The sequence below is a fragment of the Lonchura striata genome, chromosome 12, assembly GCF_046129695.1.
Source record: "Lonchura striata isolate bLonStr1 chromosome 12, bLonStr1.mat, whole genome shotgun sequence".
Lineage (NCBI taxonomy): Eukaryota > Metazoa > Chordata > Aves > Passeriformes > Estrildidae > Lonchura > Lonchura striata.
The window spans coordinates 4,914,316-4,932,624 of record NC_134614.1 but is presented as its reverse complement, the minus strand read 5'-3'; the positions used below and the strand labels follow the sequence as shown (position 1 = coordinate 4,932,624).

Sequence of the window (18,309 nt, the reverse complement as noted above, 5' to 3'; positions counted from 1 at the left end):
CAGTGCAGAGAGAAAATTAAACCACACGTGGACACAGTGTAAATAACAAAAAGTGAGTTCCAGAGAGAAAATCAATCCATCAGCAAACCCCCTGTTCCTGGATTTCCATAGGATTAAGCTACAGTGCTTTCACTTCCATCTCTTGGATTTAGTGGAATTTTTTAAAGGAAACTACTTATGATGAGCAGCAATTTGCTTCCAATCACTGAAGTTGTTATGATGACCAGAAATTGCATTTATCAGGGCACACAATTAATTGGGAAGGATCCCCTCATGGAAATGGTAGTCCACTGTCCATAAAAGTCCTTTTAAATCATAGTCCTTGGTAAGATAAATTACATTTCTTATTAAAATACTCACGGGGTTCTTTTGGATGCCTTCCTAAGTATATTGGTAGAGAATCTAAACCATTGGCATCAAAACTCACAAAGAGCAAGGAAAAATATTACTGGGGCACAGAAATCACACAACCTGAAATGCAACACGTTCCAAAAGTTATTTAAGTCGAAAGCCATTCTGAAAACAGTTATTTTTGCTGGAAGTGGTGCCCCCTTACTGCAGTATTTGTGGTTTTTTGCATCCCAGCGACACCTTGTGGCTCCTCTTCTGGAATAAACGACTTGGGATTTATCTATTATTTATTATTACAATGCATTATGTCCCATTCCATAAGCTGTATCACATAAAAAATCTATTTTTCTATATATTTTACCAATCAGAAATGCTCCATACTCTAAAATTTTTCATCACGTTATTGTAATGCATTTATTTCCTTTTTTGTTATTATTTTAATATGGAATAGATTTTTAATAGGTTACATTAATGTGCACATATATAACTGTGTGTATATATATATATATATATATATATATATACATACATGTGTGTGTGTGTGTACACACACAATGTTTATCTGTGTGTGATTATTTTGATCAAAAGGGCTTTTTGAACTCTTAGTTTTTATGTTAGTGAAAATAAAAGAACAGCTGTTACTCTTTTAGATCCCAATATAAACACAGAGAATTAAGAAAAGCAGCAGAAAATAAACAAGTAGGAGCCTGAGCTCACCACAGCCTTGTAAAAGACCACATTTGGGGCACAGTTCATACAGTAAAATTTATTTATCACAAGGATAAAATGACAGGGTTTTTTTTTTCCTACACTGAGGTTATTTTGTCCACCTTTGACCGTGACCCCTGCTCGAGGCAGGTTCTGCATGAGAGGCCACAAGAGAGGCAGGACTCAGCAGGAGCTGCTGCATGAGGGATGTTCATGTATTCAAAACAGTCCCTGCTTCATTAACAAAGTTTGATTTATTTTAAGCATTTGAACTCCACATGCAGGTATTGCAATGTATCAAAAACAAAAAGTTCATGCTGGAAAATAAGCCCTAAAACCTTTAATATTTATAAAGATACAAAATATAAATAACTGAGCAGGAATTGTACTGGCAAAATGATGGTGAAAGTGGAAATAATTGGTTTAAAATCCTTCCTGAGCCCTGCACCAGCAGATGGAGTGAGAGCCAAGGGAGCTGCTCAGGTCTGTTTTTGAGTCTCCCCTGAACAGAGGTCCCAGGTAATTACCTGTAAAGGGATAAATCTGTACAAACTCTGGGGTTTTACCTGTGAATGTATCCATAAAAGGAGGTGATTTAATCAGAACACTGATAATTATCTGTTATCTGCTCAGCTGGGTTCCGTGTGCCAAGAAATAACCAAGGGTGTCCTTCTGAAGGGATCTGATGTCTTTTAGATTATCAAAGAATACACTAAAGGTCATATATTAAAGGTTTAGAGTTATTTGGTCAAAATTTTCCCTGACATCAGCAGAAATTTGTCCAAATGAAATAAAGCTTTCTGGGTGCACCCTGATTTTTTTTTTTTTAATTTCTGAGCACTCTATATTGAATGCCTATCACCAGTAGTGTACCTGGAAAAATAAATTATTTCTGCAGAAAAGCCAACAAAAGCTTGGTAAGATAAAAATTTGCTCCCAAAGCACTGGTTAGAAGAGAATCCCAAAGGAAAAAGCCCCTGACAGGGTCAGGCTTCAGGCCCAGGAGGATTTGGATGATCTCAGTTTTCTGTAGTGCTTCAGCCTCGGTGCTGATTTTTTAATTCAGAAAGCCACAAAGCACTGGTAAAACTGAAAACCAAAACAGTTCTTGTACTTAACAGATCCTTTTCTCTTAAACATAACAACATGAATATTCCCTTTTGGTCTTCATTCACACAACAAAGTGATGCTTTCCCTAACTTTGTATTACCTCCTGCCAGATGATCTCCTGACCATCTCACAGTCTGCCAGAGCTTTGGGAATTCGGACACTCCATGGTCCCTCCCCTCAAGAAGAAAGAAAATATTTGGGGTTTAAAGTAATCCTGAGCCCACCATGATGGAGGGGCGTGTCTGTTCTTGGTAGACTTCTGTGAGAAGCAGCTTTTTCCTCCCACAGGAGTTTTCTGGAAGCTGCAGAAATTCTCCTCATTCCATTCTAGAGCAAAGCCCATCCTTTTCCAAATGAAACCAGGGAAAATCTGCCACAGACACAACAGCACAGCCCAGGCTGGACCTCTCTGTTCTGTCTTAGTGCTGTAATTACTATCATACAGAACATCCTCTGTTGGTTTTTTTTATTATTAATTATCTTATTTTTCATGTATTTTTACTTTCTGATAGTTTATTTAAGATGAACCTGACAAAATGCATTTTTGGAGGCTTTTTCTTGGTCTCCCTTCCTTTCCCCAACATGGTAGGTGTTTCCTCTCTACTTTTTTTTTTGTTTTGTTATTATTCCCTGTCTCCACTTGACTTTTCTGTTTGATTTCTCTGACCTTTAAATCATACCCTGTTAAGCAGAGGGTTTGGCTTTTCTCCATGTTTAACTTGCAGGAATTCTGTCCCTCTCCCCCCAGAAATCCCTGCCACGATTTATTTTCAATAAGGACCATGTGTGTCAAAATCTTTAAACAAGGAGAAGCACCAAGAGAAATTATGGAAGAATCCAAAGCCAGAGCAGCTCATTTTCAACTATTCTTGATTTGTCCATAGGGGAAAAAAAAGGACACACTTCCAGCTCCAGAATGTGGGGATGGACTTGTGGAGCTGCCAGCAGAGCAAACTTCAGCTGCTTCAAAATCCCCCTCCAGGGTCTTTCAGCTTCTAACAGAGACTTTTCAGAGCTCAGAGCAGCCCCCAAAGCTCCTGTGGGTGTTTGAGGGCAGCAGCAGCACCACAAGGAGCAAGAGGAGAAGCTGTGGGTGGTTGGTTTGGTTCTCCCCAGAGCCCTGAAATTCACTTTTATTTGGGGAGAGCTCAGCTGTCTGTCCCAGTGCCTCTTTTCTGTGCCCCTAAAAACACAAATGGGCGTTCTCAGGCTGGGCTTGAGGCTGCTCCAGCATCTTTGCAGCCTCTCTCATTTCCAAGGACAAACCCCAGCTCTGAGTGGATCCAGTCGTGATGGATCTCTGCAAGGGGAACTCCTGCAGCTTTAAGCTCACGCAAGTATCACCTGCCATCCCATTTTTCAAAGTAGCCATAAAAATAACCTTCTTTTGGTTAAACCCGGAGGAGCGGGCACAGCACAGCATCACCCAAAATCCCTGGGCTCAGGGCTCAGACCCTTCCCTGCAGCTCCAGCCCTCAGCACAGGAATTTGGTACTGTCCAGCCCCAGCGCACCCACTGAGAATGGGGAGGATGCTCTGCACGCCGGGAGAGCTGAGAGCAAACCCAGCTTGCAGCCACAGGATGCTCTCCCGCACCTCCTGAAGCCTTTTCCTGCTTTTTCAACTCTTGGAGCTCCTGCCCTGCTCCAAACTCGTTTCCCACCCAGCGTCAGCACACGGGGGAGCTCGCTGCTCTCCCAAATTCCCTCCCTGTTTGTGGCGAGGAATCCTCCTGGGAAGAGCTGCCCCAAAGCCGCTGTCCCACGGCATGCTTTCCATGTTCCCTGCTCCAAAAGGACAAGTGGAAATCTGATTTCTTCAAGCAGTAAAAGAGCTAAAGAAGAAATTGAAAAAGCATCCTTGCCCATGGCAGTTATTGCCTGCCTGTGGAAGGAAGCAGAAAGCTTCCAGAGCTGATGGTACTTCAGAAATGCATTTTCCCTTATACGTTTTTCTAAAAACCTCAACAAACTGAGAGAGGGGGGGTTATTTTTTTTGTGCAGCAGAATAACAGAAAATAGGGCTGGAATGGACAGTGGGAATTGAGCTGTTCCAGTATCCCAGGGAAAACCCTGGAGTGTTCCTGAGAACAGCACTGAGCTCCTGCTGGGATGCTGCCCTGAGCCACCTGCTCTGCTGGGAGCATTCCTGCCCAGGTGGACTTGAAAAAAAAGTATTTTTTTGGAAAAAAAAAAAGATCTTGAAAGTCCCTTCCAACCCAAAGCATTCTATGATTTTACAATTTTTAAGACTGATTCAAGAAAGAAGCTATTGTCTGGGAAGTAATCAGCTGTCTAGCAATGGAAAACTGCCTGCAAAATCCAAGTTAGAATATTCTTTAATGTTGTGGTTTTTTAAAAGATCTTTTCAGTGCATCTTTAAAATACTATTCCAAATAAAAGTCTCACTGTTTAGCTTGTTTTCTGCTCTGAGCAGTCATTTCCTACCCATTCAGGGGAAGGCTCTAACAGGTTTTGCAAAGGTTCTTTGGAAAGTTGGTTGGGCAACAGCAAAAGCTGCTTGAAGTTTTTGGATTCTTTATCACAACTTCAATACAAAGCAACCCCAGGCTGGCCCCATTTTTGCTGAGTGTGTTTTCCACACAGATTCCCTCCGTGCAGAAGGACAAGGCTGGACAGTGGCACTCCAAAAATGTGTAAAAAGCAGGAGAGAACTCTCCTCTTGCTGCCCCACTTGCGCAGGCAACAGGAAGGAGGATTTTTTAAATCTCATCTCTCCATTGGAGCTGTTTCTCTCAGTCCACAGGGAATATAAAAACCAGCAAATAGCAAAATCTTTATTGTGGGAAATGGATTTCTAGAGAATTTTCAGGGCTTGACGGCAGGCTTACACATTATGCATTTATATGTAAACTTTGAGATAAGAAATGTCAACTTAGAAATGCTATAGAATAAGACAGATTTGTTGAAAGAGAAATAGAGTTACAAAAAAGTTTTAAAGGGTGGTTTTATAAATAAGACCAGATACTTTAGTGAAATAGAACTATGAAAGATGTATTGTAGTAAGACCTACGAAGAGTAATTTTAGTTTATTAGCTATAAAGCATCTACATCATAGTGTGGCAAAAAGCTAATAAACCAAGAAATGTTTATAGTGTTTTGTAATTAGGAAATAGTCAGCTTCTGATTGTGATAGTGTGAATTATAACATCTGTGTTGTCTCAGCCTTCTCATGAGACTGAAGCTGGAATAAAAGTTTCTAAACCACCTCTCAGTTGCCCCATCAGTGGGTCAGAAAAAAGCATAACCCAGCATGGATAGTTCTGTTCAGTGGCACACAGGGGGCAGATGCATCACCTGGGCCAGGGCCACTGCAGCAGGGCAAGGGCTGAGCCAGGAATAGCCCAGCCCCACTCCCTGCAGGCTGGAGGGATAAAGCAGGAGGACACAAGTCACTGAGAACTTCTGTGGGTTCGGATGCTCCACTTCAGCATTTCACTGCTTTGCTAAATCACACAGCATGTGCTTATTTGCAGCCCAGTTTCATTCAGTTTATTTATGAACTTACATGCATTTCGTCCTGGTTTGCATTGGCCTGGTTTCTGCCCCCAGTTTCTGCTCATAAAACCCCCTTATCTTACTGAGCTAAGCAGATGAGTTCTTCCAAAAGCTGCACTGAGTTGTGATGAGATTCTGGGCTTTTCACTGCACAAATCATTCAGTTAGTGAGTGAGCTCTGCCTTTGTAACAGATTTATTTCATATTACATAAGAAATTATATTATATTTTATATTTTATAATAATATAATTATATTAATAATTATATTTTTTTTAACTCCACTGATCAATTTTATTCCTTCTTTAGGATATTTTGGCCCCAGAGTCTTCCAGCCCTGTATCATCTACAGGTTTTAGTAGCACACACCTACTTTTTTTGTGCCAGTTAATTCATTAATAATCTACTTGAGCTCTGCATCCCACTAATGTCCTTCCCAGTATTTTTTGTTCAAGAACTGCTTCTTTCCTCAGCAGCCACTTCCTTACCCTCAATGTAGTATTAGTGCAATGCAGTATTACTTACCTTCACAGTGTAACTTGGCCATTCCCAATTTTTACAGACCTGCTATGGAATTCTGTATTTCATGAGTCAGCTGGTTTTCATTTCTGAGATGAAGAATGTTTCATTTTTACCTGCATCTCATTTTTACCTTTTATCTCACCTGCCATCCTGCCCTTCCTCCAGTGTTTATCACAATCTATAACACTTCAAACACCTATTCACTATTTACTCTCCACACAAACTCTTTCAATGAGCTCTCTCCTCAGCAATCCCATTTTATCTTAGTTCTCCTGTTACTTAAGTGTTTTACTATTTATTCCTGTTCCTTTATGAGCACTAACTCAGCTTGTATTTTGGCAACTTTCAATTGATCCCTCTCCTTCTTGGCCTGAAAAACATGGCTTTCCCCTCAAATATTGAAATACCTATGAAAAGCTCCTGTCCTTGCATTACAAAGAAAACCAAACGAGACCCAAAAACAACTCTACGTGCTCCAGCTACAGTTCACAAAGTCTTCAACCTCAGCCAAATCAAAATCAATTTTTGCTGGGACTCTGTTTAGCATCTCTTTTGCCCAAGGGCTATTTCCCTGCCAAGTTGCTGCTTTTGCTCCCACCCATTTCAACATTCTTCAGACTGTGCAAAATTCAAGTGTCTGTGAATCCAATCTGCATTTTTGTAAAGGTAGAAAAAGAAGTAATGTCCTGATCAAATTAGAATGTAACTTATTAGAAGAATAAACAGCTTTTTCTGCCAGTTCAACTCTAAGGAGACAGTTTCAGGTAAGTGGAAAGGAAGGAAGTGCCACAGGGACATCTAGAGACATTTATATTCTAATAAGTAGTAGGGTTTGTGCTCTGGCTGTAATTAGCCAATATTCCTAAAAGTCATTATGCAGCCAAATCCTCACTTGTTCTACCCAGAGCTGATTTGCAGCACTCATGTGCCTTGGAGGCTTCCCCAAGTGAAGCTGTATTTTTTGGGGGCAGTTATACAAACAGAAAACCCCTGTGAGCAGGAGAGCTCCTTTAAGCAGCCCTGCAGAATATTCCTGTCAACACCAGCAACGCCTTCTCCTTGGGAATTTGGGTAGGATGTCAAAATTTTGTTCCACAAAATGAAAACCAAAGGGGCTTCTCCTGCCATCAGCCACCACACTTCACTCAGGTAATCCTAAACCATCCCAAACACACTCCTGTGCCACTGATTCTGCCCCAAATCATCCCAAACACACCCCTGCACTGCTGATTCTGCCCCAAATCATCCCAAACACTCCTGTGCCACTGATTCTGCCCTAAACCATCCCAGGCCCATTCCTGTGCCACTGATTCTGCTCTTTAGCCTTGAGCATCCAAATGAGGGCCTGTGCAGGGCCATTTTCCATGATAAAATCCCACCTTTAACCCTTGATTCCTGCAGTGTTTGAACCCAGCGTGGCTGCAGATCAGGGCTGCAGCAGAGGAAAACTTGTTTGTGCTGCAAGAAGGTGGCAGGGGGGTGAACTTGTAGGCTGGCAGCAAGGGAAAACAGAAAATCAGCAAGAGGGGTGAGTCCATGTGCAGGACAGGGCTGGTCCAGCACCTCTGCTCAGAGAGGAGCTCCCACATCTGCTCTGGCACCATCTTGCAGAGGTGAGAAGAACAGCTTGCAGCTCATTTGCCAGCAACTGGTGTTTTAGAAGGAGCCTGGATTTTATTAAAGGTCTTGGCTCAGAGCAGCAAACAAGGCTGGTTCAAAGCCTGCCTTTAATATCAAGTATCAAGGTTTCTGACTGTCTGAAAGAAAGGCTCTTGAAAGGGGCTGGGATACTACAGACCATTGAAAAACCATGAGTAAGATTTCTCAATTAGGAATGTAATGCTAATTAGACATTTTGGGTCGGCCTGGGTGGGTTGGCTAATTAGCCAAAGTAATATACCCATGTGATTGGCCTGGAGTGTGGGTGAGGTTCCTGGAAGCACCAGGTGATATCTGGTGGAAAAAAAAAAAAATTAAAAAAAGGATGTGTGGGTGGTAAAATCAGGACAGCTGCAGTCAGTGACTGGGGAGGGGGAAATACACCTTCTATAGAAAATGCACAAGGCTCCCAACTCTCAGGAGAGCTGAGGGAAGGATTAGGCAGCTTCTATAATGTTTATTGAGAGCTTCATTTGGGATAAAATCATTTCTTTGGGAGATGAGAGATATGCAGATTGCGTAAGGGCTGGTGGTGTCCTGTCAAGTCGCTGCAGTTGTGTGATAAAACCTGAGACTTTTCAGTACCAGAACAAATGGCAGATTTGCTCCAGCCTCGGGCCACGGGGCAGACAGAGGCCCTGCAGTGTTGTTCCAACATTAAAGTGAATTTAAACTGCCACCCTGTGTTTCTAAAATCAAACCCCAGCTTTACCTCCATGGCCTTTTGTTTAAGTGGAAAAAGGATAACACTCATCCTCCCTGGCCACCCTGTGCCACCACAGAGAGCCCCAGGCTGGGCTGTGGCCCTTGGGAAGGGTAAGGAGCCCATCACGTGCTAATTATGATCATCACAATTATAAAATCTTCTGTGTGCTTTCTAGCAAAGTCACGTTGCCTGTTTGGGACTGCAGAAAGAAACTCCTGGAGTTTTGAAGCCCCAGCCCTGGAGGTTTCCCTGCTGAGCTCCGGGCACGTCCCTGTGCCCCGGCAGCAGAGCCAGGGGTGCCAGGAGCTGCCAGCCCTGGGGCAGGGCAGGAGCTGCTCCTCCAGGGCTGCACCTCAGCCTTCACTCTGGGAGAGCTGCCCTGCTCCCCAGGGAGCTGCTGTGCCAGTGCAGGAGCTGCAGGGAGCACAGCACCCAGCATGGACCAGCACCCGGGTGCTGAACCAGCCAGGGCAGCCCAGCAGCCCCTGCACCAGGCTCTGCACATCTCAGCACAGAGAAGGCTCCAACCCACACCAAAGCACTCGGACATTTTCTGGTGGCTTTGTCTTTCCTCACAAGTTTCTTATTTTCTACGTATCCTCACCCCTTTGGTGATGCTCAGCAGGCACTGTGTAACTGGGTCAGGTAAATGGAGGAGCACAGTTTGTGTGGATGGTTTTTACTCCTCATCTGGGCTCCTGCAGGTCGGTAATGCTGAATAATGAGAGTTTTGGAGCTGCCCTGTGTCCTTTTATGTATTTACCTAAAGCAGACACAGCAACTTGCAGCAGCTGCATGCACTGGAGAGTTGTGCCATTTAGAACTCAGCAGCTGCAATGCTGGGCAGGAATTCAGAGTATTAGGAGCAAGATTTATTCTGTAAATAAAGTACTAGGAGTGTGATCAAATACAAGTCTATCAGAAAAAAAAAAAAAAACAGTAAGCTCTGCAAAACACACATTTAATTGATTTTGCATTTGCTCTTTAATAAATTCTGCCATTTTTTCCTCTTGACAGATGGCAATTTGGTTTCTGGATCCTTAAAAAAAATCCTAATCTATTAATTACAATGATTTAACGTCTTTCACATTTCAAAATGTTAGAGATGGGCCTAAGACGAAGTTTGGATTCAAATACTCCTGTTCCCAGGGGGTGTTCCGCTCCAAGGTTTTGATTCAGGCCCATCTTTTCCTTTCACAAGTATCCATGTGAAAAGGATGCTGCCAAATCAACCTCCTGTTTTGAAAAGTGAAGTATTACATGTGTTTCTAATAACATGTCAGATGGAGAAGCATGAAGTCATTTCAATTATTTTTATTATTTGTCTGTGGTTTTTGCTTTCTTCTTTCATTTTGCTTAGCAAAACAGTGAAGCTGGAGCAGCCCACCTCCCTCCCCACTTAACTGCCAGCAAATCAAAGTGAAGCTATCACTGGCAAAACTCCTGCTGTGCAAATGCTTCTGGATACAAGTGAACATAATTAAAAATAAATTATTTCTTAAATTACACAAAGGTATCTGTTGAAATCCATTTCCTATTCAGTCTGTCCTTAAAAAAAAAATAAAACAAAAAAAGAGAGAGCAGATGCATTGAAATACAAAAAAAATGGTTCCTGGTGCTGGGAACTGAGGATAAAGTCCTTCCCCAGATGGAGGTAAGGTTGGGAAGGCATTCCCTGCATCCTGATCACATGCTGCAAAGGGAAAAGAGTTTTTATAAGAGCTCAGCCTTGGACTAGCCCAGGATTCATATATCATGTCAGGCAGCAACTAAATTAAAAAACGGTATCTGGAATAAATTTAAGTATATGTTCAGCCCCACCAATAAAGAGTTTTCTAATGAAAATAAAGACAAATTAGTGGAAAATTGGAACCGAGCTACTCTAATTTTTTTTTTTCTCTTCTGTTTTCATATGTATTTTCCAGAGTGGATCACTAAAGGAGCCAGAGCCAAACAAAATCCCACCTCAGCGACCACCACCTCAAGGTTGTTTACAGTACATTCTCGACTGTAATGGCGTTGCAGTAGGACCAAAACAAGTCCAGGCTACTTAGATAACTGAGACCAAAAGCAAGGGTTAAAGCAAAAATGACAAGTGAAAAAATAAAAAATACCCAAACAAACAAAAACAAATTGAAAGCAAAGAAACAAACGATCTTAATGCAAGCATCCCAGTTTTGTTCAGTTTGCCATTGTTTCAGTGCTGACCTGGACTGTGTTTTTTCTATGCAGTGTCAACTCTCCCGTCTGGTTGTTTCCTTGTTCCTGTCTGTGCGTGTAATGCTTTCCAACCTTCCTCTGTAAACTTGTGATTGCAGGGCTGCTGTCATCAGTGTACAAAGAATGTGCCTCTCTAGAGCCCAGTGCCATGTACACCTGGATGGTTAGACAGTATTTCTGGAGTATTTGATATTGTTCAGTACAATCCCCCGAGGTGCAAGCCCCCGTCCCTTTGCTTACTCTGTGAGTGTGTGCACACTGTACTCATAGCCTTTATTTTTCTGTGCGTGTGCATGACCAATAGGTAGGTGATCCAGATATATTTTTAAAGTCTAGATTAGGATTTGCTAGTGAGGCTTTTTATTTATAATTTTATAAAGTTTATTAACCTTTGAGTTTTACTTATATGCGAGTGGAAGTCTGCTATTTTGGTGACTCCATAAAATACAGTTCTTCCCAAGGAATATTTAAAATATCTTCTATTTTACATACTGGTATTCATATTTTTAGTAATTCTGCATTAAATTATTAGCTACAAAGCTATGTAAATGGGCCACCTATGTGCAATATCTCAGTGAAAGTGTGAGTATTTAATGTATCCTGTTTCAATTAAGTAATACCTTTTGTTGTCATTCTGAATTAGTAATCTATGGAGATTTTTAATGAAAACTAATGCAAATACTTCCAAAAAATCTTATACTTACCTAAGATTTAAATCCCAGGTTATTTCGTGAGAAGTACCTCAAGGACTGTTAAACTTCCTGTAAGACCTCATTTCATTGCAAATACTGAGAAGTGAGGGGATAGCAGACCAAGGTACCTTTAACCAGCTGAGGATCCTGGGTTAGAAAATGCAAGGCAAAGAATGTCAGTGGTTTTCTTTACCAACTCAGGTCTCCTATTTTACACCTACAAGTTTCCAGAGAGCTGTAAAGAAAATCCAGTCCCAACACTGTCCACGTAAATAGAGTTTTTAAGAACTGCTTGACATCAAACATGCAAAAGGACTTGAGGTGCCTGACAACTGCTAGATTTTCTGTAGGTAAATGCTTTGTGATTTTTACATAGGCAATGCTATGAGAGCTCCACAGGCAGGCAGTTAATCTGTTGTGAGAAATCTAGCCTAGAATCACAAGCTGCACACTGCTGGCATACCAGAAAGCTGAGTTGCAAGCGAGCCACAAAACTATAATTTTCATCTTGACTATGTACAAAGATGAGTAGTGGCCATTAGTTTAGTGCAAACAATTATGTTTAAAGGGAAAACAGCCTGATGTTCTACGTCTGTTTTCCCTACAAACACTGGAAAAAGTTATCAGTGAGTCTCATCATTCTTAGTGTTTCTTTTATTTGTACAAGCTGGCTGGTGAGATGAGAATTAAGGTATGCATTATTAGCTATTTAAATGTTTGTGGTAAGTGCTACTGTTTACTACCTATCAGTAAATTACATGAATATTTTGCTTTAGTGATCAGCATTTGTCTGGGTCAGTGATCATTCCAAAGGTGGCATTGGCTATTTTGTTCTATGTCAAGGAAATTCCACCTAGAAATCAGGTTCACAAATCCTTACCTCCAGACACCCTAAAAGAGAACAAACCATACTGCCCTGGGGTGGAGAACTGAATCTGATGAGCGATTTTCCTTTCAAGCAGTTGGTATTTTTTTGCATGGAGTAGTGCCAGTATTCACAAGTGCTTCTCACACGACATTTGTGCGTTGTGTGTGTGTGTGTGTGTGTGGAAGACCTGGGTGTCTCAGACAGGATTCCAGCCTGTTCCCTGGGAAGGATTCGCAGGGACACACACAGTTCCTACATCCCACAGCCAAGAAACAAGCCAAGATGTCTCTCTGCATGTCAGCATGCTTAGGTGCAATATTGTTGGTAACAGGGAACAGATGTTTTACAGTGTAGGCTTAATGTTCAGTTCTGTTGAGTTATTTTTGGTAAAAGTTTCTTTCATGATTGTTGCCTTTTGTACAACCCAGCTGCAAGAAAGTGAGCAAACGCTGGAAATGTGACAGCAGTATATCTTTTATGTGAAATCTCTTGTACAGCTTAATGTGCAATAAAAGAAAGTTATATCTGTCTTCAGTGTAAAGTTTCTGGCATTCAAGCCTGTATATACAAGTGGGGGAAAGAAACCTTTCTGGTTTTCAATATTGAGTGAAAGGAGACTAATAAGAAAAGGCTCCTTATTAAGATGTTGCAAGACCATGTTATCACCTTCAAATATTTCCTACAAAAGTGGTTCAAATTAATAAACAATGAAGGCACATTCCTTAACATTCAGTACGTGCTATTTATCTTTCTACACCACAACACACTGCTACAATTGTGTTAAAACTCACTGAGGCATTAGCACGTGCTGTCCTCACACACACACACACACTGGAATTCATGTAGTAAGGGGAAAGTTAACTATAAAAGAAATTTAAAAACAAAACAAAACAAAAATGTATTGCAGCAGTACATCTAGATATGGAGGTTTGCTTTTAGAGACTTGAGCAGATTAAGTGTTTTACTTGCACTAAATATCTATGCAAGACGAAAAATTTTCAGATATGCAGAAGGTCTAGCTCAGTTGTGTTCTGTGATATTTACAACAGATCTTATCCAGAGTGAAGCATTATACAAACACTCAGAATGTCATCCCATTCTTTCTCCCCAAGGTCAGATGTCCTGAGTGCATTTTCATACGCGAGGGTTAAAATTCAGTTACAACAACATCAGTCCAGAAAACCCCAGTCAGACCTGCGAGCTGAGATAAAAGCAGCAAGCCCTGATGTCTGACACTGCGTTATTTCAGTCAGAAAGCAGAAAAAAAACCCACTGGATGATACTGTAGCATCTTTGAGCCATGGTTTGCACAGCCTGAGCCCCTCCTGCACGTTGTGGTTTCCCACTTCACGTAGTAGTTTGCCAGCAAAGTGCCTTCCTGGTAAAGAATTTGTAGTGACTTCCTTGTGTTTCTTGTAATGTTCTTGAGATATCTCACTAAGGGGTTAAGTAAGTTATGAAAATACTTTCAACCAGACAGAAAATGAGATTGTTTTACTGGTGTAGGAGTGAATCTAAGAGGAGAAATGATTTTAAGACTTTGGAGGAAGAAAATATCTGCAGTAACTACACAGAAAATACTGAATGTCTTGCTGAATTAGCTATTACTACTGTGTTCATTTACCTCCCAGCCTCTCCTTGACTTGGGCCAAAACTGTTCTGGGTGTAACTCCTTTGATTTGGTTTGAAGTCAGTACCTGGGATGAATTGGGTGCTATTTAGCAGTTTTAAAGCTGATTTATGGGGGGCTCCAAGCAAGTTCCTAATGAGTGTGAACAGTGCTGCCGCCTCCATGCGAGCACCTGCCGGTAGACTTTTGCCTCGAAAGTAGAGTTAATCACATTGGAGAGGATGATTTTAAACTGTTGGATATGAAGTCTAAATAAGGCCTCTTTGCCACTATAACATTATGAAGTTTTTCTTGTACTGAACCTAGGGGGCCCAGTGCAACCCCAAGGAATGCAATCCCAAAGCCAGGAGCCATTGCAGCCCCAGCGCGTGTTCCCCGCGGGGCAGGCAGCAAAGCCCGCAGCCTCGCAGCCCCAGCGCCCGCCCGGACCCACCACCCAGCAGCCTCGGCCCCAGGCCCAAGGTCCTCCCAGCTCCAGGTTATCAAAGGAAGCAGAGCCACAGCCACAGCCAGAGCCTCAGCCTGCGCCACAGCAGAAGCCTCAGTCGCATCCGCAGCTTAAGTAAGAGTCGCGTTATCCGTTCTTCTTCTCACGGCGCAGGTTTTGTCTAACTGGGATTTGGGGGTTGCTCTGACAGCCAGGGGGGAAATGGATGTGTTGTTCCCAAGTTTAAAACGAGGTTAAAATAGCTCAAAAAGCGTAGTCCCTGCTCATGGAGTAAAGCAAGCTGCTTGTATCAGTTCTAGTCCCAAGTTTAAAACTAGGTGAAATAGCTCAGAAAGCTTAATCTCTGGCAATGGAGTAAAGCAAGCTGCTAGCATTAGTTCTATCCTAAGCACCACAGAAAATTTCATCTGCCCGTTGTGCAATTTCTGCCCCAGCCAGGTCTGAGAAACCATCATCTTTCTTGTGTTTGTTTCCTCTTTTTGGTGCCACTGACTCACGGGCTGGGTGTGCTGTCAGCCTGCCCTCCAAGAGGAAGTCTTATCTGGTTCAACTTTTAACCTTGCAGTCACTGAGACAACAGGTTCCTTTTCCAAAGGCACAATCCAGGCTGGATAATGTTGGACAGTGGCTGCTGGATTGGTTCTTTCTGCTTCCCTTGCACTGGCACTGCCTGAGTGCTCAAGCCCAGAGAGTGCCCAGAGAAGGCTGCACAAAACCAAAAAAAAAAAGTGCTTGTCCCACTTCTGGAAGGTTCCTTACTGATTTACCTGCATCCAGTAAGGAACATGGAAAAATCCCCCCTCAGAGCTCAAACCCAGCCAACAGAAACCTCAGGGAAGCAGCAGTAGAGCTTTGCAGTTTTCCAACACAGCAGCCCTGACACAACCATTGCCAGGAGAATCTCAGACACATCTCCTCAGCCTGGTATGTACAAAGACCTGCATGGAGTCTTTGTTTCCTCCCAGGAACACAGATCCCCTGGTTCCACCCACTCCTGAGCTAACACCAGTGGGAAACAACCCCGTGTCCTCCCTGAGCCCAGCTCAGTGCCAAAGATATGCTGGATGACAATATTGTGCGAAGAGGACAGTATTTCCCTTGCCTCCCTGGGACAGTGTATTTACTTATTCTGTTTTATGATTATAAACCTCAAATTGATTCTGCCATCATTTCAGATGACAGATAATAGAGAGGTGGATTTTTTAAAGCAAGATGGAAATCAGTTTATAGTTTGAAACCTAATTTCTGACATTGAAGAAAAGCAACTAGGACAGTTACAGGAGGGCTCTGTCACATGCTGCTTCCCAGCTTTCTCCTTTAAGCTTTTTGTTCTCATCTAGATTCATTTTCCTCTTCTTCAAATGGAAGAGTCCCTCTTTAAAATAAAATAACAAAGGAGAAATTAAAGGTTTTAAGATGCAAGCCATAATAAGAGCAGCTTTCTAACTTTCAGAAGCAGTTTTAGGTCCACACCAAGGCTCAGATCTCCTGCCTGTAGGATTAGCTCTATTTGCATGTGTGTGCTTTGTATTCACCCACATGCTGTTGCCTAACCTGTATGTACATGTTATTAATCTGTGAATAAATATTTAATTAGGCTGCTTATTGTGTTACTAATCAAGTCAAGTGCTGCTTCCCACCCTCCCTCTTTCAGTGAGTACAAACAAACATTTATCAGTCTATTCTCATTAGCACAACTATAATTTATGAAAAACCTAAAACGCCTGCAGCACTGTTTGCTGTACATTATTAGTTTAGAAGGAGAGAAGCTGCAAACCATGAGGAGTCTGAGACAATCTGAACAAGGAAAATGCTTCAGTTTTACTAGAGCCAAAACTGAAATCTATTGTACTGAGATAAAAATGAAATCAGGGAACTCGTTTTACAAATGTAGGGATGTCTTTGTAAAAAGCTGATAACTCAATGTTCTATTTAAATTCAAACCTATTTTTAGATGTTATTTTATCTGACAAGTCATGAGTTAAAGTTTTAAACTTTAGCTGTTTTCCTTCTTGTTTTCATTGTAATGTTTTTTTTTGCTTATGGGAGCTTATACAGGACTTACATGATAGCAGTAAGAATGGAGTAGTATTGCCAGGCACTACCTATAGAAAAGAAAAAATATATCTGATTTGAGGTGTTTTTTCAAAGGTATAACATGCCTTTAAGCCTCTATTAAGGCTCTAATGTTCAATACATCTAGACAGAGGGAGAGCACATTACAGTTTAGGACTCAAACTCTTGTAAAATACCCAATTTTTCTCTGCGCACAACCAAAACACAATTATTTATCAGTCCTGTTGAGTTGTGATTTGGATTCAGTAGCCAGGCCCGCATTTTCCTCAAAGCTCTAATTTACATCATCCAATTCAGATCTGTAGAAAGCAAAGAAAACACCGGCGTGTTCCTTGAAAGAAATGTTATCCTCAAGCCTTACTCTCAAGTCAGGGGTACACAGCTGTGTGGGACGTAACAAAAATGGGTGAAAGCCCATTTCTGTGAATGGGTGAAAACCCATTTTTGTCCAGTCTCAGGGACAATTTCCCCTCTTCTGGTCCGGGTGCTGGGGGTGGAGGCTGGGGGACAGTGTGACCATGCAGAACCTGTTGTGTTTGTGTCTTGCAGCAAGTCGCAGTCCTTGACCAACGCCTTCAGCTTCACAGAGTCCTCCTTCTTCAGATCGTCCGTGAACGAAGACGAGGCCAAAGCTGAGACCATCCGGAACCTGAGGAAATCCTTTGCCAGTCTGTTCTCTGATTAGCAGCTTCGTGTAGAGTCCGACACCGCCGTGAATGTCCCATAGGTTTTGTTCTCCCTGTGCCAGCACCCTTCTCTACTGTGCTCACTGTTGTACCAAGCAATATGTTAAACCTACAGAAACACGAATCGATAGCAGGAGGACTTTGGTGAGGGAGATGCCACGCAGGAACACGTGAAAAGCTCCGGAAAGAAGGAAGGGTTCCATTGCTCCCGCAGAATGTCTGATCCCAAGGTCCGTATCCATTGTAATTTTGTGGCCTTACTGTGACTGAAGTATATAATCCTATTTGAGACTCCTTTGTAGAATTGTGTTAATAAAGCGTTGGGGAATGGGTTTCTCCTCTCTTTGCCCATTTCCAATGCATTGCAATGCATGTGTATTTCGTGTGTAAATGTTTTGTACTGCAGAAGTATAGTCTTGACTTGTTCTTGCCTCCTGGATTCAGGAGGCGATTCACACTGACATTCTTGTAGAGCCACATAAATAATGTGAGAAATTGAAGCAGTTTCTTCCTCCTTATCCAATCCTTCCATCAGCTGGTTGTGGACTTCTGATGTATTGCTGGGAGTTATCAGTACACTAAATGTCATAAATAGAGTGTATATGTACTACTGTATCTCCATATGTCTATTTAAAGGATTTGTTTCCAAACTGTAACCATAACTGGGTTTAGTTGCAAAGAATATGCATGATGTTACCCTTATTTTTGTGAACACCTTCTAATAAATGTAAAGTCCCATGCCTGATTTAAAAAAATGTCTTCTACAAAGCTTGTTTAGACATCAATATATATTGTCTATTTTGACTGATATCAAGAGGGTAGCTTTATGATTATAAAATATTTGGACACAAACTACAGCTGTAAGAAAATAAACTATCACAATGAATTCCTTTGTTGGATCAGCATTATATATATAAAAAAACCCTATAAATTGTAGGAATTACATTTACATTTTCTACTGAGTTGTGTGTTTTAAAAACTTTTTTTCTGACCCGTGCAAACAGAATTGATCCCAGACTTTGAGGCAGTAGCAGAAGATTTTAACAGAAGTTATCCAAATCAAAATGAATTAGCTTGTCAGTAATCTCTAGACTATCCATTTCCAACTGATTTTCAT

The 18,309-nt window shown here is 41.7% G+C and overlaps 1 protein-coding gene across 1 annotated transcript in view; it reads left to right on the top strand.

The window, feature by feature from the left end:
• The window catches only part of SYN2 (synapsin II), a 164,175-nt gene extending 146,097 nt beyond the window's left edge, over positions 1–18,078 (top strand). Inside the window, exons 11-13 of the mRNA XM_021530459.2 lie at positions 10,498–10,558; positions 14,289–14,544; positions 17,056–18,078. Coding sequence (XP_021386134.1) covers positions 10,498–10,558; positions 14,289–14,544; positions 17,056–17,191 — 453 coding nt within the window. The 3' untranslated portion in view covers positions 17,192–18,078. The remainder of the gene's footprint in view (positions 1–10,497; positions 10,559–14,288; positions 14,545–17,055) is intronic.
• Positions 18,079–18,309: the final 231 nt, after the last annotated feature.